General features: G+C 42.7%; 1 protein-coding gene across 3 annotated transcripts in view; it reads right to left on the reverse strand.

Annotated features, from left to right (window-relative positions):
* UGGT1 (UDP-glucose glycoprotein glucosyltransferase 1) overlaps positions 1–26,740 on the reverse strand; it is a 147,818-nt gene that overhangs the window by 5,967 nt on the left and 115,111 nt on the right. For all 3 annotated transcript variants that reach the window (XM_036254953.1, XM_036254952.1, XM_036254954.1), the window contains exons 29-37: positions 26,253–26,411; positions 25,660–25,745; positions 22,980–23,064; positions 19,219–19,307; positions 18,571–18,675; positions 16,805–16,889; positions 15,083–15,265; positions 14,024–14,184; positions 12,832–12,946 (exon numbers count right to left, since the gene is read on the reverse strand). In XM_036254953.1, coding sequence (XP_036110846.1) covers positions 12,832–12,946; positions 14,024–14,184; positions 15,083–15,265; positions 16,805–16,889; positions 18,571–18,675; positions 19,219–19,307; positions 22,980–23,064; positions 25,660–25,745; positions 26,253–26,411 — 1,068 coding nt within the window. The remainder of the gene's footprint in view (positions 1–12,831; positions 12,947–14,023; positions 14,185–15,082; positions 15,266–16,804; positions 16,890–18,570; positions 18,676–19,218; positions 19,308–22,979; positions 23,065–25,659; positions 25,746–26,252; positions 26,412–26,740) is intronic.

The raw sequence follows: 26,740 nt of genomic DNA on the forward strand, positions 1-26,740 counted from the left end.
TTTGGTTTGTCCCCCTAAGACTTGTACACCTGTGAGTGCAGAAAGCCTTTCCTCTGAGACTTGCCAGTTATGCTGTCTCTGGGGGGAGGGGAGCAGAGCACACTGGGTTTTCACTCTGCACAGGCTGCCTCACAGCAGTCCAGGCACACCTCAGGGATGCTGCGTCCGTCCAGGCCCCTGCAGTACAGCGAGTATTGCAATATAACTGAAAAATCTCCCTGTATTTGTAATCACTTTTCAGTAACTCATGAGTCAAAGAAGAAATCACAATGAAACAGGAAACATATTGAATCAATTATATGCTATTACTACATATAAAACGTGGAATGTAGCCACAGTCTTACTGAGACAGAATTTGAAATTTTCAAATGCATGTATTAGAAAAGACTAAAAATAGTGAACTAAACATCTATCTCAATAAATCAGAAAAATATGAACAAATTAAAGTGAAAGGTAAAAAATAAGAAATTAGTGCAATAGAAAAAACATTACACACAAGATGAAAAACATTAAAAGCTAGTTCTCTGAAAAGACCAATAAAACTGATTAATTGCTGGGAAAAAGAGAAAGCACACATAAACAATGCCAGGAACTAAACAAAGAGAGAAACAGAGGAAGAGAGAGAGAGAAATTAGCACATATCCTACAGACTTTAAAAAGATAACTGGTGTGGCCCTGGGCACTTTGGCTCAGCAGTCGGAGCGTGGAACTAAGTATCCAAGAGTCATGGGTTCAATTCCGGTCAAAGGCACGTACCTCCTACCTCGGTTGCGGTTCGGTCTTCGGCCATGGTCAAGGTCCTGCAGGAGGCAACCAGTCGATGTGTCTCACATCGATCTCCCTTCTCTCTTTTTGTCTCTCTGTCTCTCTCCTGTCTCTCTCTCTCCTTCCCTCCATCCCACTCTATCTAAAAATCAAAGGAGAAATATCCTCAGGCGAGGATTAACAAAAAAAAATTCTGATTTTTGATATACATATTTCAAAACTTATAAACACTGCACTTAACCATGTCCCTGGGTATAAATTAGACCTCAGTAAACGAGATGGAGGGTCATACAAACAACTCAGTGACAATATGCTAGGAAATTCAGATGCAATCCAAAGAAAATACAGGCAAATGAAGTGACAGAAAATGTCCACAGTCCCATGACTCTTAAAGAAATCAGAATTATAATTTAAACACAAAGAAATCTCTATCTGGCTGCACTACTGAATTCTACCAAACATTTAAGAAAGAAAGAAGGCCAATCTTTCATAACCCAATCAGATTAAATAAAAAAAAAAAAACCTAACTCATTCTATCAAGCTGACATAGCCTTGGGACCAAAACCTGGCAGGGACATGATAAATGTAAAATTCTTAAACAAATATTAACAAAAAGAATTCAGGAATACATTAAAAGAATAATAAACTAACACCTATTCTCCCCAAACTATTTGAAAAAATCCAAGAGGAAGGAAGAAATCAAATCTTTGTATGAGGCCAGCATAATCCCAATTCCACCACCAGATAAAGACACTACAAGGAAAGAAAATTATGGGCCAATATCCCTGATGAACATAGATGCCAAAAACCTCAGCAAAATATTAACAAGCCAAGTCCAGCAACATATTAAAAAATTATTCACCATGACCAAGTGGGATTTATCCCAGGGATGCAAGGCCGGTACAGTATTCACAAACCAAGAATTGTGATACACCACATAAACAACACGAGAAATAAAATTCATATGATCATACAAATAGATGCTGTAAAAGCATTTGACAAAATCCAGTATGTATTTTTTTTTGCTGTTAATCTTCACCCAAGTATATTTTTCCATGGATATTTAAAGAGAGTGAAAGGGAGGGAGGGAGAAGGAGAGAGGAACATTGATGTGAGAAAGACACATTAATTGGCTGCCTCCCGCACCACGCTGACCCAGGCGAAAGATCAAACCTGCAACCCAGGTACGTGTCCATGACCGGAATCAAACCTGAGACCCTTCAGTCTGAGGGCCAACACTCTAACTGCTGACCCAAGCTAGCCAGATGCAGTACCCATTTTTTAATAAAAACTCTCAGTAAAGTGGGAATAGAATGAGCATACCTCAACATAATAAAGGCCATATATGACAAACCTATAGCCAACATCATACTCAATGGGCAAAAACTAAAACCATTTCCCTTAAAAACAGGAACAAGCCCAGCCAGTGTGGCTCAGTGGTTGAGCACTGACCCATGCACCAAGAGGTCACTGGCCCACATGCCCAGGTTGTGGGCCAAATCCCCAGTGTGGGGCATGCAGAAGGTGGCCAATCGATGTTCTCTCTCATCAATGTTTCTATCTCTCTCTCCCTCTTCCTTCCTCTCTCTCCAAAATCAATAAAGAAAAAAAAAAATCTTTTTAATTAAAAAAAGAAAAGAACAGGAACTAGATAGGGATGTCCACTTTTGCCACCCTTATTCAACATAGTACTGGGAGTTATAGCCACAGCAATCAGACCAGAAAAAATAGCCCAGCTGAGCCCTAGCTTGTTTGGCTCAGCAGTTAGAGTGTCAGCCTGCAGACCAGGGAGCCCTGGGTTCAATTCTGGCCAAGGTCACATACCTCGGTTGCTGTTTGTCCCTGGCCCCGGCTGGGGTCATGAGAGTGGCAACCAATCAATGTCTCTCTCTCACATTGAAAGAGAAACCTCTCTCTCTTCCTCCCACTCTGTCTGAAGGTAAGTGTAAAAGTATCCTTGGGTAAGGATTTAAAAAAAAAAAAATAGCCCAGCTGGTGTGGCTCAGTGGTTGAGCATCACTGGTTCAATTCCCAGTCAGGGCACATACCCAGGTCTTTTTTGGTTCCATATGAACTTTTGAAGTATTTGTTCTAGTTCTGTGAAGTATGTCATTGGTATTTTGATGGGGATTGCACTGAATCTATGGATTGCTTTGGGTAGTATGGACATTTTAATGATGTTTATTCTTCCAATCCACAAACATGGTATATGGGTCCACTTTTTTATATTTTCCTCCCTCCCTCCCACTCTATCTATAAATCCATAGAAAAATATCATCAGATGAGGATTTAAAAATAAATACATACATGACGATGAGGTATCACTTCACACTTGCCAGAATGGCTATCATCAACAAGTCATCAAGTAACAAGTGCTGGTGAGGATATGGAGAAAAGGGCACCCTAATACACTGATGATGGGAAGCCACTATGGAAAACAATATGGTATTTCCTCAAAAAATTAAAAATGGAACTGCCATCTGACCCAGTGATTCCACTTCTAGGAGTATATCTTAAGAAACCTGAAACACCAATCAGAAAGTATACACCCCTATGTTCACAGCTGCGCTATTTACAACAGCTAAGATCTAGCAAAAGCCCAGTGTTCATCAGGATGAGTGGATAAAAAAGCCATGGTACATATATACACAATGGAGTACTATGCAGCTGTAAGAAAGAAAGATCTCTTATCCTTTGAGATGACATGGAGGGACCTGGAGAGGATTATGCTAAGCAAAGTATGCCAGTCAGAGAAAGACAAGTATCACATGATCTCACTTATTTGTGTAATGTAATGAAGAAAATAAGCTGACGAACAAAATAGATTCAGAGACATGGAAGTAGACCTTACATGCATATATGCACAACCAATGGACACAGACAACAGTGGAGTGAAGTGGGGGGTGGCAGGAGCGAGGAGGAGGCTGTCAATGGGGGGGGGGGGAAGGAGGGACATTTTTTATACTTTCAATAATAAAGAATTTTTTAAAATAACAGGCCAAAAAACACGAATAATAAATCATGATCAAATATATTTCAGAAATTATATTAAATAATTAGCTACATTACAGAATAAAAGAGAATCATATCATCTCAGATATCAAAATAGAGAAAGTATGAAAAAGAAATCTTTAAATGTAAGATTGAAAAAAAAGGTTAAATTATCATTATTTGTAGATAATATTATATAAATAGAAAATCCAAAAGTATATGCAGATTGGCAAGGTAGCTGACTACACCAATGAACAAAAATCAATTGCAATTCTAGATACTAGCAACAAACAAAAAACAAATTTTAAAATAATAATAACTCTAACAAAGGTGTACAAGATCTCTATGAAGAAAGCTATCGGTACTATTGAGTGATATTAAACACAACCCAAGCCCTGGCCGGTTTTGCTCAGTGGTTAGAGCATCGGCCTGCGGTCCAGAGAGACCCGGGTTCAGTTCCTGCTAAGGGCACGTACCTCGGTTACAGTTTGTCCCTGGCCCTGGTTGGGTCATGTGGGTGGCAGCCAGTCAATGTGTCCCTTTCACGTCGATGTTTCTCTCTCTCTCTCCCACTCTATCTGAACAAAAAAATGGAAAAATGTCCTCAGGTGAGGATAAAAATTATATATATATATCACAACCCAAATTTAAAATCCTAGCAAGTATTTTTTTTCCTCCTAACGTGAAAAACCGATTCTCAAATGTATATAGGAAAACAATAGACAAAAAATACTCTAAGACCATTCTTGAAGAAGAATGAGGTGGGAGTATTTGAATTACTAAAAATCAAGACTTAGTATAAAGCTACAGTAATTGAGATATTTGTAGTATGAGCATGAGACAGACAAACAGACTAATGGAGTGAAATAGAGGGCCCAGAACCCAATCCATACATATATTTATATATATATACATACACATACATATAACTTCACATCTGACAAATGTGTTGAGCACAGTTTCATTAAATAAAAAAATCGTGTTGATATAACTGTATGCATATAAAGAACAAAAGTTGAATTCTACCTTACACCATACATAAAACAAATTTCTACTGAAATGTAGATCTAAATGTAAAAGAAAAACAATAAGGCTCATATAAAAAAAAAAATTTGCATGACCTTAACAAGAGTTAAAAGGCATTAACCTAACCATAAGGGAAAATACTGGCCAATGGGACTATAAAAGATACCATTAAGAGAGTTAAAGTGGGAAATTTTACAACATATATAGCTAACAAAGAATATACTATCAGTATATATAAAGAATGCCCATAAATCAAAAAGCAAAACACCAAACAACCCAAATACTTAAATAAGCACTTCACAAAAGAGATTATCAAAAGAGCTGTAAACATACAAAAGTTACTCAACTTTGTTTTGTTTTTTTTGTTTGTTTTTTTACCCTCACCCGAGGGCATTTTTCCATTTTTTGTTCAGGTAGAGTGGGAAGGAGAGAGAGGAAAAGAGAGAGAGAGAGAAACATCTACGTGAAAGGAACACATCGAGTGGCTGCCACCCGCATGACCGACCAGGGCTGGGGACAAACTGCAACCGAGGTACGTGCCCTTAGCGGGAACTGAACCTGGGTCTCTCTGGACCGCAGGCCGAAGCTCTAACCGCTGAGCCAAACCGGCCAGGGCTGTTTTGTTTTTTTTAACGCTCACCTGAGGACATTTAACGCTCAGATAGAGTGGGAGGGAGAGAGAGGAGGGAAGAGAGAGAAAGAGAAACATCAATGTCAGAGAAAAACATCAAGTGGTTGCCACCCACGTGACCCCAACCGGGGCTGGGGACAAACTGCAACCAAGGTACATGCCCTTAGTGGGAAACAAACCCGGGACTCTCCGGTCCACGGGCCAACGCTCTAACCACTGAGAAAAACTGGCCAGAGCGGAAGGTACTCAGTTGAATGATTAATTATGAAAATGCAAAATAAAACCACAATGGAGAGCAACATCAGCAAAAATGGCAGAGTAAGAAATTCTGAAAGTTCACCTCTCCAAAAAAGCACCCCAACAATTGGCAAAAATAGTCATAGAGTAATTTTTTCAGAACTCTGCAAATTAACCAAGGGCTTGTAGCAACCCAAGGAGCATCTAAAAGTCAATAAAAATGGTTGTATGTCAGTAAGAGCACTGAGCTTTGTGGAATTTTAACTTTTACCCTACTCCCATTAACCTCCTCCAGCCTCAAAAATGAGCAGCCTGCATTCCCATACTAGAGGAGAAGGATGGAGGTCTTTCAAAGCTTTGTTCACAAAGCAATCATTATTTGACCTAAGGGTCCCTGGAAGACTGTACTGTAAAAGTTTATTTCTACTGAACTTGCCCAATGCTAAAGTTTCTCCTTGACAGTACTTCTTGAATGTATTAAGCATCCTGAGGCTGCCTGAGGTGGAGCAAAGAACAGACTAACCAAAAATCTTTAAAGGAGAAGCTGAACAATGAGATGTCCACAGGAGACTTTGAAAAGAACAGACACATTCCTGGGAATATAGAAGACCGTGTACATGTGTAAGACTCTGAGTATGCTCAGGGCTGTGTGCATAATCAAGTAAGACCTAAGATGGACCTACGCTCTCTCCTCTGGCTGACCTTGAGGTTCCATACAAGGAAACAGTGATAGCTAAGGTAGAGCTGTAATCTGCCTGACTCACTGTTGAGGATGTGCCCCAACATGCATCCACAGGCCTTTAGCAAAGACTGGGGGACTTTAGTGGTTCTGAGCACTTACAGAAATCTCTGTTCAATGTTAGCTAACTACTAAGCAAATCAGGCATGACTAATAGAACTGACAGAGTGTATGAGAATAATGTTTCAAAAAATTAGACAATATAATGCCCCGGCCGGTTTGACTCAGGGGTTGGAGCCTGCGAACCAGAGAGTCCCGGGGTCAGTTCCCGCTAGGGGCATGTACCAAAAAAAAATTAATAAAGAGAAATTACAAAAGAACCAAATAGAAAATCTGCAGTTGAAAAATACAATAACTAAAAAGAAAATTCACTAGAAGGCTTCAACCACAGATTTGAGCAGGCAGAATTAAGAATCAGATCAATTGAGATTATCTAGTTTCAGGAGCAGAAAGAATAATGAAGAAAAATAAGCATGACTCCTATCAAATATGTGGCACTATCAAATATACCAACATATATATAATGGGAGTCACAAAAAGGAGAGAGGGAGGAAAAAAGGATATTTGAAGAAATAAAGAAAACTACCCAAATGTGATGATAAATATTAACCTACACATCCAAAAAGCTCAATGAACTCCACGTAGAATAAACTCAAAAGAGACCCACAAATGGTCAAAACACTGAAAACCTTGAAATGAGCAAAAAAGAAAGGAATACTCAAGGTTAACAGTTGATTTCTCATCAAAAACCATTGAAGCCAGAAGGCTAAGGGATTCAAGCTGCTACAAGAAAAAACTGTCAAGCAAGAATTTTATGTCCATCAAAACTATTCATCCAAAAAAAAAGGACTTCTGGTCAAGATGGCAGTGTAGGTAAACACAGTATCACATCCACCCACAACCATATCAAAGTTACAACTAAACTACAGAACAACCATCATTCAAAACTACCTGAAATCAAGCCGAATGGAAGTCCTACAACTAGGAAATAAAAGCAGCAGCCGCATCAAAACTGATAGGTGAATAGGCTGGTCCCACACCCACATGTGACAGATAAAAATTAGGAGGACACCTCAGCTGGGAAGGTCCTCCCTGAGGACTGAGGGGTCCCCGTCCCACACCAGGTGCTGGCTCAGGATCCCAGTGCCAGGAAGAGAATCCCCATAACTTCTGGCTGGAAAAACCAGCGGGAACTGAGGCTCAGGGAGGCTGAGGCAGCTGGAGCCCCAGGCAGCTCCTCTTAAAGGCCCACGCACGGACTTACCAGACTCACTCCTTCTAGGCTTGGAGGAGAGGCAGCTGGAGGGGCGCCAGAAACATAGAGGGAAGAACTGAGCTGTTTGGCACTGCAACGAGGGCTGGAGAGGGGGCTTTCTCCGGGACAGATGTGCTGTCAGAAGCCTTTGTTCCTTTGGTGAGCCCTTCCCTGGGGCAGCAGACAGCCGCCATACCTGGGACTCCAGCAACCTGGCTCACACTGGTAGCCCCGCCCTGGTGATTCCCTGAGGCCCTGCCCCACCCAACTTTCAGGCCCACCCAAGCTGTTCCCAGTTGCTTAACCTTAGGATTGGCCTGTCTTGGATCCTGCTTCAGGTTTTCCTAAATTCTTTCCAACAAGCAGCATCTGATCTCAGCTAGCACCATACCTCTCATTAAGTAATATATAGAAACAAACACAGAGAAGCAGCCAAACTGAGGAGACAAAGAAACAGGTTCCAAATCAAAGAGTAGAATAAAATCCCAGGAAAAGAACTAAGCGAAATGGAGATAAGCAACCTAACGGATGCTGAGTTCAAAATACTGCTTATAAGGATGCTCAATGAACTTAGTGAGAACCTCAGTGAACTTAGTGAGGGCCTCAAGAGCATAAAAAAGGACCAGTCAGAAATGAAGGAAACACAGTCGGAAATAAAGGAGGTACTAACTGAAATAAAGAATAATTTACACAGATTCAATAGTAGAGTAGGTAAAGCCAAGAAGCAAACCATCGATTTGGAATATAAGGAAGCAAAAAACGCCCAATCAGAACAGCAAAGAGAAAAAAGAATCCAAAAAAATGAGGGTAGTGTAAGGAGCCTCTGGGACAACTTCAAGCGTACCAACATTCGCATTTTGGGGGTGCCAGAAGAAGAAGAGAGAGAACAAGAAATAGAAAACCTATTTGAAACAATAATGACAGAAAACTTCCCTAACTTAGTGAAGGAAACAGACATACACGTCCAGGAAGCACAGGTGAACAAACAAGATGAACCTGAAGAGGCCCACACCAAGACACGTCATCATCAAAATGCAAGAGGTTTGCCTTGGCCGGTTTGGCTAAGCAATTAGAGCGTTGGCCTGTGGTCCAGAAAGACTTGGGTCGGTTCCTGCTAAGGGCATATACCTCAGTTGCAGTTTGTCCCTGGCCCTGGTTGGGTCATGTGGGTGGCAGCCACTCTATGTATTCCTTTCATGTCGATGTTTCTCTCTCTCTCTCCCCCTCCTGCTCTATCTGAACAAAAAATGGAAAAATGTCCTTGGGTGAGGATTAAAAAATAATAATAAAATGCAAGAGGTTCAAGACAAATAGAGAATCTTAAAAGCAGCAAGAGAAAGGCAGATAGTTACCTACAAGGGAGTTCCCATAAGGCTGTCAGCTGATTTCTCAAAAGAAACTTTGCAGGCCAGAAGGGAGTGGCAAGAAATATTCAGAGTGATGAAAACCAAGAACCTACAACCAAGATTACTCTATCCTGCAAAGCTATCATTTAGAATCGATGGCCATATCAAGAGTTTCCCAGACAAGGAAAAGCTAAAGGAGTTCATCACCACCAAACCATTATTATATGAAATGCTGAAGGGTCTTCTTGAAGAAAAACATAAAAAATATGAACAAACAGACCTGACCTGTTTGGTTCAGTGGTGAGAGCGTTGGCCTACAGTCCAAAGAGACCCGGGTTCAGTTCCCGCTAAGGGCGTGTACCTCAGTTGCAGTTTGTCCCCGGCCCTGGTTGGTTGTGCCGGTGGCAGCCACTCGATGTGTCCCTTTCACGTCGATGTTTCTCTCTCTCTCTTTTCCTCTCTCTCCCTCCCACTCTATCTGAACAAAAAATGGAAAAAAATGTTCTCAAGTAAGGATAAAAAAAAAATATACGAACAAACAAAATGGCAATAAATACATATCTATCGACAATTGAATCTACAAACAAAATAAACAGGCAGAACAGAAACTGTGGGAGACTTTTTGCATGGCATCCATCTTGTTAAAGTCTGCTCTGCCGTCTCCGGCCTCAGGGCGGGGTCTCTCTGCATTCCTCTAGATAATTGTTTACTCCATTCTTTGCTTATCATTTGTTCCACCTGGGGTATTTGCTGGAATTTGCTTCAGGTGAGATACTCATTAACTGTTTCACCTGTTTTTCCCCTATATATTATATGAACTCCCTCTGAATAATCGAGACTTGATCAGAATCCTGTCTTGTCTCCATTTCTCGTGTCTCTTGTCCCTCCTCATCCTCACTCCCCCTCTAGAGTCCTTGTTGCTCAACCTGCGGGACGGGTCAAGAAACATTCTCATAGATATACAGAAAATTTTGTTGGTTGCCAGATGGGAGGGGGGTTGGGGAAAGGGGTGAAAAAGGTGAAGGGATTAAGAAGTACAAATTGGTTGCTAGACTGACAAACCTCAGAGGGGAGGGGGATTGAGGGATGGAAAGAAATAAACCAAAGAACTTATATGCATATATGCATATATGCATAACCAATGAATACAGACAACAGTGTGAGGAGAGGCAGGAGGGGGTCGGGAGTGGAGAGGAGGGGGTCAATGGGGGAAAAATGAGGAACATCTGTAATACATTCAACAATAAAGATAAAAAAATAAATAAATAAAAATTTTTAAAAAAAGAAGAAGAAAAGAAATTATACATTCTCCAAGAGTTGGTAACTCCAGAGCTACCCTACCAGAAATACTAAAGGGAGTCTTCCTGGCTAAAAGGACACTAAACAGTAACTCAAACCTACATAAAGAAATAAAGCCCAGCCAGTGTGGCTCAGTGGTGGAGCATCGACCCATGCACCAAGAGGTCAAAGCCAAACCCAGTGGGTTTGATTCCCAGTCAGGGCACATGCCCAGGTTGTGGGCCCATTCCCCAGTGGGGGTCATGTAGGAGGCCGCCAATCGATGTTCTCTCTCATTGATGTTTCTATCTCTCTCTCCCTCTCCCTTCCTTTCTCTCTAAAAATCAATAAAATTTTTTTAAAAAATAAAGAGTACTAGTAAAGGTATGTAGGTTAATTTAAAGACCATATCAATGTATTTCTTGTTTGGAACTCACCCCACCATCAAATTAAAAAACAACTAAGAAAAGAAGTAATTATAAATCTGTGTTGATGGGCATATAATGTATAAACATGTAAACTGTATAATAATAACAGTATGGGGGTTCAAAGCTATACAGAAACAAAGTCTTTATATATTAATAAAATTAAGTTGTTATTATTCCAAACTAGATTCTATAAATTATAGCATTAATGATAATCATTAAGACAATCATCAAGAAAATAAAAAGTATATAACAAAAGAAATAAAGGAATTAAAATGTCTAATATAAAAAGCAATGATGTAGGAAATGAGGGACAAAAAACAGAGGACATATATAAAACAGAAAATGGCAGATGTAAATCCTATCTCACTAACAATTACATTAAATGTAAATAGACTAAACTCTTCAACTGAAAGTCACATGGGATGCCAGCTCACACCTACTGAATTCATACACTGACCAATAATTACTGGTCAAAACATGAAGCAACAGGAATTCTTATATGACTGATGAGAGTACAAATTAAATCTACTTTGGAAAACTGTTTGGAATTATGTAGTAAAGATACACAAACCTGGTAAGCAAGCAATTCTACTTGTACTTGTACATGCAACTGAAATATGTATACATGTGCAGCAAGACATGTGCATGAATGATCACAGCATTATCCATGGAAGACAGAAATGGAAAACAACCCAAATGTAGAATAAACAAAACATAACACCAGTACACACAACATGGATGAACCTCACAAACATAATGCTGAAGAAGTCAGACTCAAAAGAGTTCATCTTTTATGATACCATTGAGATAGAAAGGAAAAAAAATACAGGCAAAACTATAGTTTTTTTCATTTTTGTTTTTTTAATCCTTACCCAAGGACACTTTTGCATTTATCTTCAGATAGAGTAGGAGGAAGAGAGGGAGGAAGAGAGAGAGAGAGACACATCAACTGGTTGCCACCCACACAACCCCAGGGTTAGGGACAAACTGCAACCAGGGTACGTGCCCTTAGCAGGAACCGAACCCAGGACTCTCTGGTCCACAGGCCAACACTCTAACCTCTGAGCCAAACCGGCCAGGGCTAAACTATAGTTTTTAAGAATACATGTTTAATACATCTTTCCATAAAATAATTCTATACAGAAAAGCAATGGGATGACTCCCACAAAGTCAGGGTTCTGGACACTTGCATTAGAGAAGGGTGGCTTCCAGGATGCTAGTAACATTCTAGTATTTCTTGAACCAGATGGCGATATATGGGCATTTGCTTTGTGGTAATTTACTGATGCATATGAATATGTATACATTTATATATTTTTGTTTTGTACACTTCTCTATGGGTGCTAAATATCACAATAAAGGCATAAATATGTTTAAAGTAAACTTTTAAGCAAAACAAAATATGTGAAACTATCTACCACATCTAAACTATAATATCGCCTACGAAATTGTTTAGCATTAATAAACAGTATTAGTTCAGCTAAACCTAAAAAACACCTCAGTTTCTGACACAGAAAAAAGGGACACTGTGGTGCTATATTCTATACTGAGTCCTGATCTAGTTAGTTCCTAAAGAAAAGGAACGAATTGACCCTAGCAGGCAGAGAAACAAATTTACCAGATTAGCTCGGCTACAAAATGAGCAGATACAGTAACAGTTCCTTCCATTTCCCTTTCCAAGGCAACACTGGGCCTATGACATTTCTCATTAATGTGTCTTCTCTTGAGGAGAGATAAAAATGTTACATACAGCCCTGGCCGATTTGGTTCAGTGGTTAGAGCGTCAGCCCATAGACCAAAGAGTTGTAGGTTCAATTCTGGTCAAGGGCACGCACCTCAGTTGCAGTTAGGTCGGGGTCGTTGAAGAGACAACCAATCGATGTGTCTCTCTCACATCAATGTTTTCGCTCTCTCTCTCTCTCTCTCTCTCTCTCTCTCCCTCTGTCTGAAAATAGATGGAAAAATATCTTCAGGTGAGGATTAAAAAAAAAAAGTCACATACACAAACACAAAATTTCTTCCCATGAAGAAACGAAACACTGTCCCAACCAAAGAGAGAACTGAGAATACTTCATATTCTGACACAACAGTGTACAGCATCTCTGAAAGTGTTCACCAAAAAGACAGGCACTTACTTGATCAAGATTTGAAAGACTGTTGGGATCCTGGCTCAGGCCTTGGTACTGTCCCCTGAGTCTGTCACCAGCAGCTATCTTCCTAAACTTCTTCAGATCGACAACATACAGCGCACTGTACAGAGAGGATCCACGTATTAAGTCATGGATTACAGTAAACAAAGTAACCCCGCTGAATAACGGAACACGTCACCAGGCAAACACTCTGGCTTCTCTTTGAAAATGTGAGCTGAGGCCCAATGGAGGACCGTGGGGTCAGTATATGTCACTTCAAAGATGGCAAAGAAAAGTATTACAAAACCCATATTCTGCCACCACAAGCTCAATTTGTCACTGTTCCTTATTAATCGCCTTCCAAAAAAAATAATTTAATGTCTGACAAAAGCATTCTAGCAAATGTCAGCAGATTAGGCAATAAAAGCTATAGGAACTGCTACATAACTCTATTAGTCAAAGACATCCTGATGCTGTTTTACATGTTGCAGGGGTGGGGGACACGTTTACCATGCTTTTGGACCAAAAACATAGAGTTGAATACTAAAATCACTCCATCCCAACACATCTCTGTATGTGCTGTTCCCTGAGGTCCCCACCCTCCAAACCTTCAAATCACACTGTGCCCAGAGAAGACAATGTAGTAAAAGTACCAAACACTACATGGTTTATCCTAGGAGTTATACTTCTAGGAATTTATCCTACAGGTGTACTGGAATATACAAATTAATGTACTTAATTATTCAATGCAATAATGTATGTCACAGCAAAAGACCGTAAATATAATAACACTACTGGAATGGTATGTAGATATAAAAAGAAAAAAGGTCTCTCTCTACATATAATAAGATCCACTAGAGAGATTAAGTACAAAAAAGCAAGGCATAAAACTATAAATAGGATGGTATGCTTTGTGTAAAAAAGAATTCATATTTTGTGTAAAAAAGCAGTCAGTTGTTTTTGTAAGAAGTAAGAAATTCTATGGGACTTACAGATAATTAACGGAGGAGGTTCATCTGTTGTGGAATGAAAACTAGGTGGAAGAGAGATAGGACTGAGAAGATTTTTTTCACTGTGTATTTTATAATTTTTATTTATGAACCACATTAATGTATTACCTATTCAGTATTAAATATACAAAATTAATTTAAAGAAGAGAAAATCAAATAACAGTGTTAGGAGTCATCCCTTCTAGTACCTGATGTGATACTTGCGCCCAGCTAAGTGGCTGGCCCAGTACCCTGACTTCCAGAACCGGTAGCCATCCATCTCTTTCCGGCTATCACAGAATGGAGTATAACCATAAGGGGCACCATCCAAGTTGAAATCTCTTAGCTCTTTTAGATCTGTTCTTACGATCTAGAGAGAAGATACACAATTCATTTGTTAAACAACAATGCAATAGCAGTTCCTGAAAATACAGAGCACCTCACTGAAGGTATCTTGGAGGGCAGCTCAATGGTTAATGGCACAGGCTCCAACAGGAGACCCAGCGTGCGCCTGGGTTCTTCCACTGATAGCCGACTGCCTTCACTAACAGATGAGACACTTAGTGTAGTCCTTGGCACACACAGAGTAGAAATAAACAAATTTATGTTGCTGAGCCTCTCTGTGACTCAGTTTCCTCATCTGTAAAATGGGAATCTCACAGGACTATCAGGAGGTTTAGATGAATTACATATGTAAAAAAAATGCCTATTTTTAGTTTGCATGTGAAATGAATTAAGATTAAAAAACTGCACACATGATGTAATGACAATTATGTAAAAGAGGCATAGAAGAAAATATAAAAAGGAGAGGCAGCAAATGCAAATTTTAAAAGTGATCACATCTCGCCCTAGACAGTTTGGCTCAGCAGTTGTGGTGTCGGCCCTTGGACAGAACAGTTGTGGGTTCAATTCTGGTCAAGGGCATGTACCTCGGTTGTGGTTCGGTCTCAGCCCTGGTAGGGGTCGTGGGAAGCAACCAGTCAATGTGTCCCTCTCACATCAGTGTTTTTTTCTCTCTTTCTCTCCCTCCCTCCGACGTTCCTCCCTCCCACAACATAAAGATCAACAGAAAAATAACCTCGAGTAAGAATTTAAAAATTAATAATAAAAAAATAAAACTGACCACATCGGGTGATACTTTTCCATATATTCTAAATAATGTAAAATAAGCATGTATTTTTCCATAGCTGAAACAATAAAATAATCCAAAAAGGAAAAGGCAGGCTTGCCCTTCAATGCGAACTCCCAGCCAGGCCCCCGGAACTCACCTGATCGGCGTCCACGAACAGCACCTTGTCAACAGCCAGCGGGAAGAGCACGTCCAGGAAGAGGATCTTGTAGCCCCAGATGATGCGCTGCTTCTCAGTCTGCTGGTGGAGCCAGCGCGGCCACTTGTACTGCACCAGCTCGTACTGGAAGCTGTGCTTGTCAGCCATGTAGGGGATGAACTCCTGTTTGCAGACACAGGGACACAACCATTTACTCTGAGAAAACCGACTTCACAACCTAAGACAGCCATCATCACTGTGGCACAAAGCACATTCACCATGACAAAAAAATCTGACTCCCCGTGACTACATAAAAAATACATATAGCCCTGGCCGTTTTGGCTCAGCGGTTAGAGCGTCGGCCTCCGGTCCAGAGAGACTCGGGTTCGGTTCCCACTAAGGGCATGTACTTAGGTTGCAGTTTGTCCCTGGCCCTGGTTGGGTTGTGAGGGTAGCAGCCACTCAATGTGTCCCTTTCACATCGATGTTTCTCTCTCTCTCTCTCTCTCTCTCTCTCTCCCCCTCCCACTCTGTCTGAATAAAAAATGGAAAAATGTCCTCGGGTGAAGATAAAAAAAATAAAAAAATTAAAAATAAAAAAAAATACATATAAATGTCTGCCAAATCCCCATTCCTTTATTAGTTCCGAGCACTACATGAAATGACAGAAGTCTTTAAGGCTTTTACATAACTATTTACATTTGTGGGTATGTACTTAAAAGAAATGAGCTTCACTGGTCTAAACTTGATTAGTAAAATATTTTTTGAGCTTGATTTTTTTATTGCTGACAGTATTACAGATATCTCCATCTTCTCCTGGTGCCTCTCCAAACAGCCCACCCCACCCCAGGCCTGCACCACACTGTCATCTGTGTCTGTGAGCTGTGCATACATGCATCTCAATTCTTTGGTTAATCTCTTCCATTTCCCCCAACACCCTTCTGCTCCGACATGTCAGTCTGTACCACGTATCTATGCCTCCGGTTCTATTTTGTTCGTCAGTGTATTTTGTTCTTTAGATTCCACATATAAGTGAGATCAGGTGAGATCTGTTTCTCCCTGGCTGGCTGATTTCCTCTCCCGAGGTCTCACCCAGGGAATAACATGGCAAACCAAACATTGAACAAACCAGTTGCCATGAATTTGTTCATATTCTAAACACAAGTACCTTCAGGGAACCAGAAGTGAGGAACTTATCCAGGAGAGAAAGTAGTAAATACATTAAAGTTGTCTAGTAAATTCTACAGAATAACAACAACAAAGATGCAAGTAAATCCATTTAGATGGCAAATACTGATGCAAATAAAGCAGAAACCCTCCCAAGTGTGTTTTGTTTCCTAAGACGGAGCATTGCATCTACAGATCGTGGGAGTGGCTCGTGACACAACTGATCCTCTGTCACTGGACCCAGCACCGTGCGCTATGTAACTACACTAGGCGCATGTTTGACATAGACTTTCCATTGCAGCGAACTGTACATCTCTCTTCATCTGTTATCCACACTCCACAAAGGACATAATTTTGTGTTCGGTTTTATAACAACTGTTCCCCCAAAATAGATCAGTCTGGAAGAGTAATTAGCAAAGAAATATGCAATTGAATCAAGGTAACTTAATCAAAGAAAATGTTTAAATTATACACATAACACTGAGATAGTAAAAAGTACATTATACTACATATATTTTCTTAATAAGAGTATTTTCCTTTTTCTGAGGAACAAACCTTAAATGTGGGGGACAAATAATTCTTCAAAAACCAAAATTTCACAGGAGTCTTGGTATTCTTCAGGACTGATAACATCATTATGCTGCCAAAGAAAAGCAAATTAACACTAATAATCTTCCAATGCTTTTTAATCTCAACAAAATCAAAAGTATTCAATTACGAGAGCAGTAAATGTTCTTCATGGCAGGGCTAACTGATGGCTCAGTCAGGCTGAGAGACCCCAAGTAAAGGAAAGCTGCTATTATCCTTCTTTATAAATTTCTCACTGAATGAGAAAGGAGTATTTCTCACCTACAAAAGTATACCAAACTGATAAAGGCAAATGTTTAAATCATATTGTATCTTAAATAAACTGCTTTACAATGCAAATTAATAATGGAAGTTGTGGTTAACTACATCATCACTCTAAAGAGAAAGCCTGCACAGCCCTCAGGCTGTGTCGCTGGCCTGCCCTCCCACCGTGCACTGGCGCCCCGCCAAGGAATGGGAAAGGAGTGGCGAATGGTCACAGTTGCAGGAATCCCCATTTTAAAAACAAAAATACATTTTGAGTCAAGGAATTTAATTAAACTCAGTTGTTACTAACATCTGACATTACTGCTTTAGGTCTGATATTACGTCTTGGAAATGGGAGGTCTGAAACATGAGTAAAATGACATTTTGACTGCTTGCTGTACTGGATCTAGAACGGAGAATTAAACGTGACAAGAACCCTGGGATCAGGAAAGCTACTCTCAGGCAAAGGCACCTTCCTGACCACGGACCACAAGGCAGTCCTGAGGACCTTTCCCTGGCCACTCCTGCATCCTCCAGCCCAAGCCAGGGCCTCTCCTTGGCTCTGACTCTGTGACCTCAGCAAGTCCCTTCAGCCTGTCTAGAGAACAGCTGTTCTTGTGTGAGAACTAAGATCCTCCGGCTCTAGAACCCTGTGACTCTTTCGAAGGCAGGCCCACAGTCCCATCCACTTCTATTCTCTGCCTTCACCTTCCAATGTACGAATTCAGCAACGTGTGGTGGCTAATCGAACATTGCTGTGTATGACGTGTGCACGGGGATAGTGAAGGTCTTGTTATCATCACACAGACATGTTCACCGTACAGCCTGTGACATCCACACAGATGTGTTCACTATACAGCCTGACATCCACTCAGACACGTTCACCGTACAGCCTGTGACCTCCACACAGACACGTTCACCGTACACCCTGTGACCTCCACACAGACGCGTTCACCGTACAGCCTGTGACCTCCACACAGACGCGTTCACCGTACAGCCTGTGACCTCCACACAGACGCGTTCACCGTACAGCCTGTGACCTCCACACAGACGCGTTCACCGTACAGCCTGTGACCTCCACACAGACGCGTTCACCGTACAGCCTGTGACCTCCACACAGACGCGTTCACCGTACAGCCTGTGACCTCCACACAGACGCGTTCACCGTACAGCCTGTGACCTCCACACAGACGCGTTCACCGTACAGCCTGTGACCTCCACACAGACGCGTTCACCGTACAGCCTGTGACATCCACACAGATGTGTTTACTATACAGCCTGTGACATCCACAGATGTGTTTACTATACAGGCTGAGTTCGTGCTGTCAGCCTGATCAAAATAAACACAATGATGTGTGATAATCTATTCATAGCCCTCAGAGTGCTTCAAATACACAGAAGTATAATGGGCAAGACTGCATAAAACATTTACTCTCTAAGAATACTGTGACAAACTCATTCACGTATACTGAAATAACACGACTAACCGAAGAAATCTTTCATAGAGATGACCAGATGCAACGGAGAAGATATTAATTATATCATCTTTCTCTTGTTTCACTTCCTCAGTCCTCTGTCCTCCTGTGAAGCCCCTATAATAATAAAGGTGAACATAAGCAGACAGGTGAAATTCTGGCAGACACACGGCCCCTCAAGGGGAGGGGCTATGAGGTGGTGTGTTCCCACTGCTGCTCCCTCTCTGGAAGGTACAGGGGAGCAGGTGCAGAGCCCCTCACACCACGGGGAGAGAGCATATGGCCAGAGAACCACCCACCAGGTAATGAAAGAGCACAGCCTAAAGGCACCGTGCAGCTTCAGGGAAAGATTGAGCTACACCACAGAAAGCAACAATACAATGGAAAGTAAACCGAGCAGTTATCAGTCGGCCCTGCAAAGAGCAGGTACAACCCCACGGCAGTCAAGAAGTATGGAGGAGAAGTGACTTCACCATGAGGGCATCAACTCTCTGTTAGTGGGAAATACTCGTGTACACTCAATGTAAGTGCAATTTTTGGCTGCACAGAGTAGAATTTGAAAGGCCTAAGACTATTATTATAATCAAAAGAAGGGAAGGATGGTGCTTATACCTGTTTTTCCTAAAAAAAAAAAAGGACTTTTTTATTATGCCAACTTACCATTTGAAGGAATCCCAGAATCCAGATTCATTCTCATTCGTCCCATCACTCAGCAAGTCTTCATTCACCATGTCTGCCTTCTTCTGAACCTGCAAGCACAAGTGATGCATCTCATTCCTCCTGAGGTTAGCAGGCACTAAACTAACTTCCCCAATGGGCACTGCTGACAACACGGAAGCAATGCTCCTACAAGTAGGTGCAGCCCACTCCGGGGCTGAACGTAGTCCACAGAAGTATCTCCATCACATCACAGAAAACCTTACATGAAAAGACAGCAACCTCTTGTAATGAGACAATAACTCTTTCAGTTTGAAAAATGGGCAAAAAAATCTCCAACAACTGTGTAGAAAATACAGCCTAAGTGAAAATACAAGCATAATTCATGCAGCTGGCAGCTACTCCTAGAGAACAGGTGCAGCGTCCATGGCGTTCTGTCAGGGAAACTCATTTCACGCCATGGCCATTCTGCAGGATTCACTGGCACAGGCTGGGAGGGTCTTCTCGGCAGCACCGGGATCATTTCTTCGGCTTGGCAACGTGCAGTGGCTTTAGGTATCACTGTATGAGAACTGTGGGTTCAGTCCCTGAGCACAAGAAAGCAAGTAGCTCAAGGACGTGAGTCATAATCTTTCTGCTACTGAAGGGCCTTAAAAATCACATCTGTGACGTCCGGTCAAGATGGTGGCGCAGGTAAACGCAGTATCGCGTCCTCCCACAACCACATCAAAGTTACAACTAATCTACTGAACAACCATCATTCAGAACCGCCTGAAATCAAAGGAAGTCCTACAACTACGGAATTAAAGCAGCAGCCACATCGAGACTGATAGGAGAGGCAGCAGCGTGAGGGGCGGAGGCGGATGGGCTGGTCCCACACCCACATGTGGCGGATAAAAATCAGGAGGACACCTCAGCTGGGAAGGTCCTCCCTGAGGACTGAGGGGTCCCCGTCCCACACCAGGTGCTGGCTCAGGATCCCAGTGCCAGGAAGAGAATCCCCATCACTTCTGGCTGGAAAAAACAGCGGGAACTGAGGCTCAGGGAGGCTGAGGCAGCTGGAGCCCCAGGCAGCTCCTTAAAGGGCCCACGCATGGACTTACCAGACTCACTCCTTCTAAGCTTGGAGGAGAGGCAGCTGGAAGGGCGCCAGAAACATAGAGGGAAGAACTGAGCTGTTTGACACTGCAACGAGGGCTGGAGAGGGGGCTTTCTCCCGGACAGATGTGCTGTCAGAGGCCTTTGTTCCTTTGGTGAGCCCTTCCCTGGGGTGGCAGACAGCCACCATACCTGGGACTCCAGCAACCTGGCTCACACTGGTAGCCCCGCCCTGGTGACTCCCTGAGGTCCCGCCCCACCCAACTTTCAGGCCCACTCAAGCTGTTGCCACCTGCTTAACCATAGCATTGGCCTGTCTTGGATCCTGCTTCAGGTTTTTCCTAAATTCTTTCAAACAAGCAGCATCTGGTCTATGCTAGCCCCATACCTATCATTGAGTAATACACAGAAACAAAACACAGGGAGGGAGCCAAAATGAGGAGACAAAGAAACAGGTCCCAAATGAAAGAACAGAACAAAACTCCAAGAAAAGAACTAAGCGAAATGGAGATAAGCAACCTAAAAGATACTGAGTTCAAAATATTGCTTATAAGGATGCTCAATGAACTTAGTGAGAACCTCAGTGAACTTAGTGAGGGCCTCAAGAGCATAAAAAAGGACCAGTCAGAAATGATGGATGCACAGTCAGAAATGAAGGAGGCATTAACTTAAATAAAGAATAATTTAGCCCTGGCCGGTTTGGCTCAGCGGTTAGAGCGTCGGCCTGCGGTCCGGAGAGACCCGGGTTCGGTTCCCGCTAAGGGCACGTACCTCGGTTGCAGTTTGTCCCCGGCCCTGGTTGGTCGTGCGGGTGGCAGCCATTCGATGTGTCCCTTCACATCGATGTTTCTCTCTCTCTCTCTTCCTCTCTCTCCCTCTCGCTCTATCTGTACAAAATATGGAAAAATATCCTCAGGTGAGGATAAAAAAATAAAATAAAATAAATAAGAATAATTTACACAGATTCAATAGTAGAGTGCGTAAATCCAAGAAGCAAACCATCGATTTGGACTATAAGGAAGCAAAAAACGCCCAATCAGAATAGCAAAAAGGAAAAAGAATCCAAAAAAATGAGGATAGTGTAAGGAGCCTCTGGGACAACTTCAAGCATGCCAACATTCGCATCTTGGGGGTGCCAGAAGGAGAAGAGCGAGAACAAGAAATCAAAAACCTGTTTGAAACAATAATGGCAGAAAACTTTCCTAACTTGGTGAAGGAAACAGACGTACAAGTCCAGGAAGCACAGACAGTCCCAAACAAGATGAACCTCAAGAGGCCCACACCAAGACACATCATCATCAAAATGCAAAAGGTTCAAGACAAAGAGAGAATCTTAAAAGCAGCAAGAGAAAGGCAGCTAGTTACCTACAAAGGAGTTCCCATAAGGCTGTCAGCTGATTTCTCAAAAGAAATTTTGCAGGTCAGAAGGGAGTGTCAAGAATTATTCAGAGTGATGAAAAGCAAGAAGCAAGAATCTACAACCAAGATTACTCTATCCTGCAAAGCTGTTATTTAGAATCATGGCCATATCAAGAGTTTCCCAGACAAGGAAAAGTTAAAGGAGTTCATCACCACCAAACCGTTATTATATGAAATGATGAAGGGTCTTTTTGAAGAAAAAGATAAAATATATGAACAAACAAAATGGCAATGAATACATATCTATCAACAATGGAATCTACAAACAAAATGAACAGGTGGATCAGAAACATTCTCATAGATACAGAGAACATTTTGTTGGTTGCCAGATGGGAGGGGGGTTGGGGGAATGGGTGAAAAAGGTGAAGGGATTAAGAAGTACAAATTCATTGCTAGACTGGCAAACCTCAAAGGGAAAGGGGTGGGGGGTGGTTATATGCATAACCAATGGACACTGACAACAGTGTGGGGAAAGGCAGGAGTGGGGCGGGAGTGGGGAGGAGGAGGTCAATGGGGGAAAAAATGAGGAACATCTGTAATACATTCTACATTCAACAATAAAGATTAAAAAAAAAAAATCACATCTGTGAAGAGCAGTGAAGCAAAGTGCAATAAAACGAGATACACCTGGACTTGTTCCATGATGCCTTTTGAATTTAAGGCACTGAGACCGTAAAAGTTCTGAGAATAGAGAAAAGTGAAAAGAAATTAAGGGAGCTACCATAGATAACTGTTACTGACATTTTCACTGGCATCCTCCCCAATTTTCTCAGAATGAAGTCATCAATAATAATGTAAATTGTGGCAACATGAGCAACACAGTATCTTAAAACACTGTATCTAAAACGAGACTTGCATTGCTCACTGAGATTACCAGAAAGGCAGAGTCTCTGCTGCAGAAGCCAGTGCACATGTGGACGAGACCACATGCATCTAAAGCAGCATTCCTGCAATCCCAGCTATGAATTCCAGTCCTGGGCTTTTTTCCTTCCCGCCTCAGCTTTGCTGAGATGTAATGGACAGATAACACTGAATAAATTTAAGGTACGCAGCCTGATGATCTGTGTACAAATACATTATGAAATGATTGCCACAACAATAGCGTTATTACTGGAGTGACCCATCCATTAACTCACAATGTTTGGGGCTGGTTTCAAGATACATTTTCCAGGTAACAGCTACCAAATCCCAGAACACTGCTCCTATTACCAACTATGAGAGTGGCTGCCTCAATACACCAAACTCACCTTCACTTTAATGATTTTGCTCTTGAAGTTATTGAGGACAACAACAACTTCACCAGCATCAGGTGGAGAGTCTGTCCCGTCATGGCTGAGAGAGAAAGGGGAGACAATGAAATGGACATTACAAATCACAACTCTCAAATGCAGTAAGTAAATCCTGACATCAACCCACCATATTTGTCCACCGTTTTATCATAAAGGAGTTTTTCAGAACAAATTATTTTTTCACAACCTGCAGGAAGCCCCTTCAAGGTACAAAGAGCCACATCCCTCTGCTTTCCAACAGGCAAGCAGGAAAGCAGGGCTCCACCTCAGTTTCACAAAGCACCTGCTCTGTTTTCTGCCTGTGGACACACACGAGCCGAGTCTAGGCCCTGCACTAAATCGGGTGTCCATGCTCTGGAGGAAGAACTGTAACTAGCTCTACTTGCAGGCAGACAGGGAAGAAGAGGTAAAGTATTTCTCTACTAATGAACTATAATGCCTAAAATTTTTAGCCACCGATTTTCAAGGTGTTAACTTCAGAAAGCCCTGATATAATATAAATTCACTGGATTCACTGTCATCCCACAGAGAACAGAGCTCTTGGGCAAAAGTATGAGTCTGAAGGTGCATGAGACACTCCAGAGGCTGGGAATAGCCAACAGGGAGCATAGGAGGCAGGGAGCCCTGGACAGCAGGAACAGGAAGGGCACCATACTCCTAGGGATCAAGGAGAGTGGTCAGACAAAAGGCACACAAAAGAACCGCGGTTAGAAAAACAAGCACACTTCTTATGACAAATTGTAAAATCCTGTTTGGAGGGAAACCTACTGTTTATAATGAAGATGTTACTCTCACACAAGTCTTCTACTTCCTGGGTAAGAAATAAGCAGGAGTGCACACCGCTTTCATGTCAGGTGAGACCCTCTGGAGCTCAGGTGAGAAGGGCACAGCACTTTCTGGAAGTGAAAAGCTCCTCCTGGCAGCAGTGTGCCGAGACCCCGCACCCACCAACCCTGGTGTGCAGGTGGGTGGGGGTCCTTTCCAATCTGGTGGGAGCATGACAAGGGGTGGACTGTTGCACAGCTGCCCTCAGCGTCCAGTCCAGTGACTGCTGTGGAATAACTCAGGCCCCTTGGTCAGTGGGAAGCAGCATGAAGGAGTACTGCACACCATCAGGCCCTCGAGACACAGCCTGGCACATACAGCCCATTGCACCCTGGACATCAGCTCCTTCCTTCCACCTCGGGCTCACCGGGAGGCTGTGGAATACCGCTGGGTGCCTTCACCACGTGGAGGAGAAGCCGGGGCCTTCAGGGAAGGGGACACCAGGTCAGAGAAGACCTGGAGCACTGTGCTGGGCATTGTCTACGTCAGGCCAGAGTGGTGTCTGTGGGCTGATGCCCATGTCCTTTCTACCCTCTTAGCTATGTCTGGCCTGCCCCAGTGACAGTGGGATGGGCCCTCTTTGCGAGTGTCCACCTGGAGGGGACCCCACTCTGGTTGTGACTCCCTCTTCCCAAATGGGCCTACGCAGGGTGGGCTGACGACCACTGGCACCACGGCCTCTCAGAGCCGCCTCAGCACAGGGCAGGTGGTCTGCCTGCCACCTGGGTCCAGGCCCTGGGTGACTCTAGGCGGTGCACCCACTGCAGACCTCTGCTCCTCATGCCCTTTCTCAGGCTGTTTCTGGGCAGGACAGAGCTACAGGGTAACTGCTGCCATCAGCTGCTACTTCTCATCAGGCACACCACATGTGAAATGTCTGTTCTCCCCACTCTTGTACTGGGAATGGGATGTGTGGGGGTGGAGGGGTTCATCTACTATGCGCCTCTGTGATGACTGTGTCTAGAATGAGCTACGTCAAGAGTTGGCCTGTTTGATTTCAATGCTGGTTTGGCTCAGCAGAGCCGAGTAGTTTCGGTAAAGTGCTCATAGTCTGCCACCCTGGACCTCTCCTGTGTCACTCGGATATCCTGTGGACGCTGCCACGCAGTCATGCCAGCATCACAAACCAGGGTCCTCGAGAGCTGCCAGGGTCAGTGGCAACACGGAGTATCTGGGGTAACGAGAGGCCTGTCTGTGGGATCAGCCCAGACGAGGTCAGACCAAGGGCTCTGTGCTGTGGCCTTTGCTGGGAGGACAGAGCCATAGATGAGGGATGCCTGCGAGCAGGAACTGTGCTAACTCTTGTACAAAGTTGGGTCAGAAATTGCCATCTTGCCAAATTCCTAGCAAAGAGGGAGCTTAACCCTTTTCTGTACATCTTGAAATGTTTCGGGGGCAGAGCATCAAAACAGCCCCTCCCCACAGTACCTGTGCAGGTGAGGACTGAGGGAGGCTATGGAGCCTCCTGCTCGTCTTTAGTTGCTAATGATCAGACTTTTTTTTTTTAAACTACCATGGTCTCATGATTTAAAAATAAAACTGTAAAGTACCTGTATAAAGAATAAATGGAACTGTCATGGGTCTAAAAAAAGTAAAACTTGACCACACTTATTAGCATTGGATAGTGTTATTATCCAATTATACCCTGACAATTCTTCCATGTTTAATTTCCTGGAAAAGCATGATTTCATCACACCCACAATTATAAATTAAATTCTTATTCCTTGGCTAACTACCAGTGTAGTGCTCAATTTGAGCTAATTTTCAGTGCAAAATGCTCTAAAAAAATGTACCTGACATCACGTAATCATACCTGTAGATCCTATAAATATCTTCAGAACGTCCCTTCCGCAGTCTGAGAATCCAAGCTCCTGGGTTGGCCTTTAACTGAAAGTAGCCCTAGGACAAGAAGAAGAGACAAGTTTTAGTTCTCTTTCAAACATCATAATGCTTTTTCTGAGAGACAGTTATTTCTTTTCTGAAATAATAGTCACCTATATCTTAAATAAGTTAACCAATCAGTGCAACTAAAAAAAAAAACTACACACAGGAAACACTAGCAAAACACAGGCCAGTCAAGCCAAGAAGGCTGCCCTCCAACCATGTTGGGGGAAAATCGCCGTATGTGTGAGTCAGCTGCCTCCCACGGAATGGAAAATGCTATCAGTGCGTAAGTAATGCATTTTCAGGAGCCAATCTGGTTCAGACTGGACGAGTCCAACATATTTTCTTCTAAGGAGACATGTAATTACAATCTACAAGTTTAACTAAACAGGATGTTTACATTAACCGAATTTAGTTAACCATGAATTCCAATCTCACTCCTGCTCAGAATACTGACTGCTCCGCCATGAATTAGAGCCCAAATGAACCGACTCGTCCCCACCCAATGCATGAATGACTTACCAGGTTGGCCATGACAATGGTGTCCACAGTGACCGGCTCGGCTGAAGTCCCCAGTGTGAACTGCAGCCCTCGTGGAGGCTGCCCAGAGGTGATGTCGTAGCAGTGACCTTCTAGTAAGAGGTGCTCCAGCTCGTACTCAGCAGCCACTACGCTGTCCACCTGCAACACCACAATCCAACCACTTGAAGACCACTCAGCGATAACAAGAAAGATCTACATGCAACAACATGGTTGTATCTCAAAGGCATTATGCAAAGTGAAGGAAACCAAACATAAAGGGTGACATACCGTACGGTCACATCTATAAGAAATGTTGTAAAGAGCACAACTGCAGTGTCAGAAAGTACCAGCAGTTACCTAGGGCCAGGAGTAGGGAAGGACAGTGCTTGCGAAGGGGCACAGTTGGTCCTTTAGAGTGAACTGAATTCTCCATACCTTGATTCTACTTGTGTTTAAAACCAGTATACAATTTTTAAAACTCAGGTGGG

This window comes from Molossus molossus, unplaced genomic scaffold (assembly GCF_014108415.1).
Source record: "Molossus molossus isolate mMolMol1 unplaced genomic scaffold, mMolMol1.p scaffold_m16_p_11, whole genome shotgun sequence".
Lineage (NCBI taxonomy): Eukaryota > Metazoa > Chordata > Mammalia > Chiroptera > Molossidae > Molossus > Molossus molossus.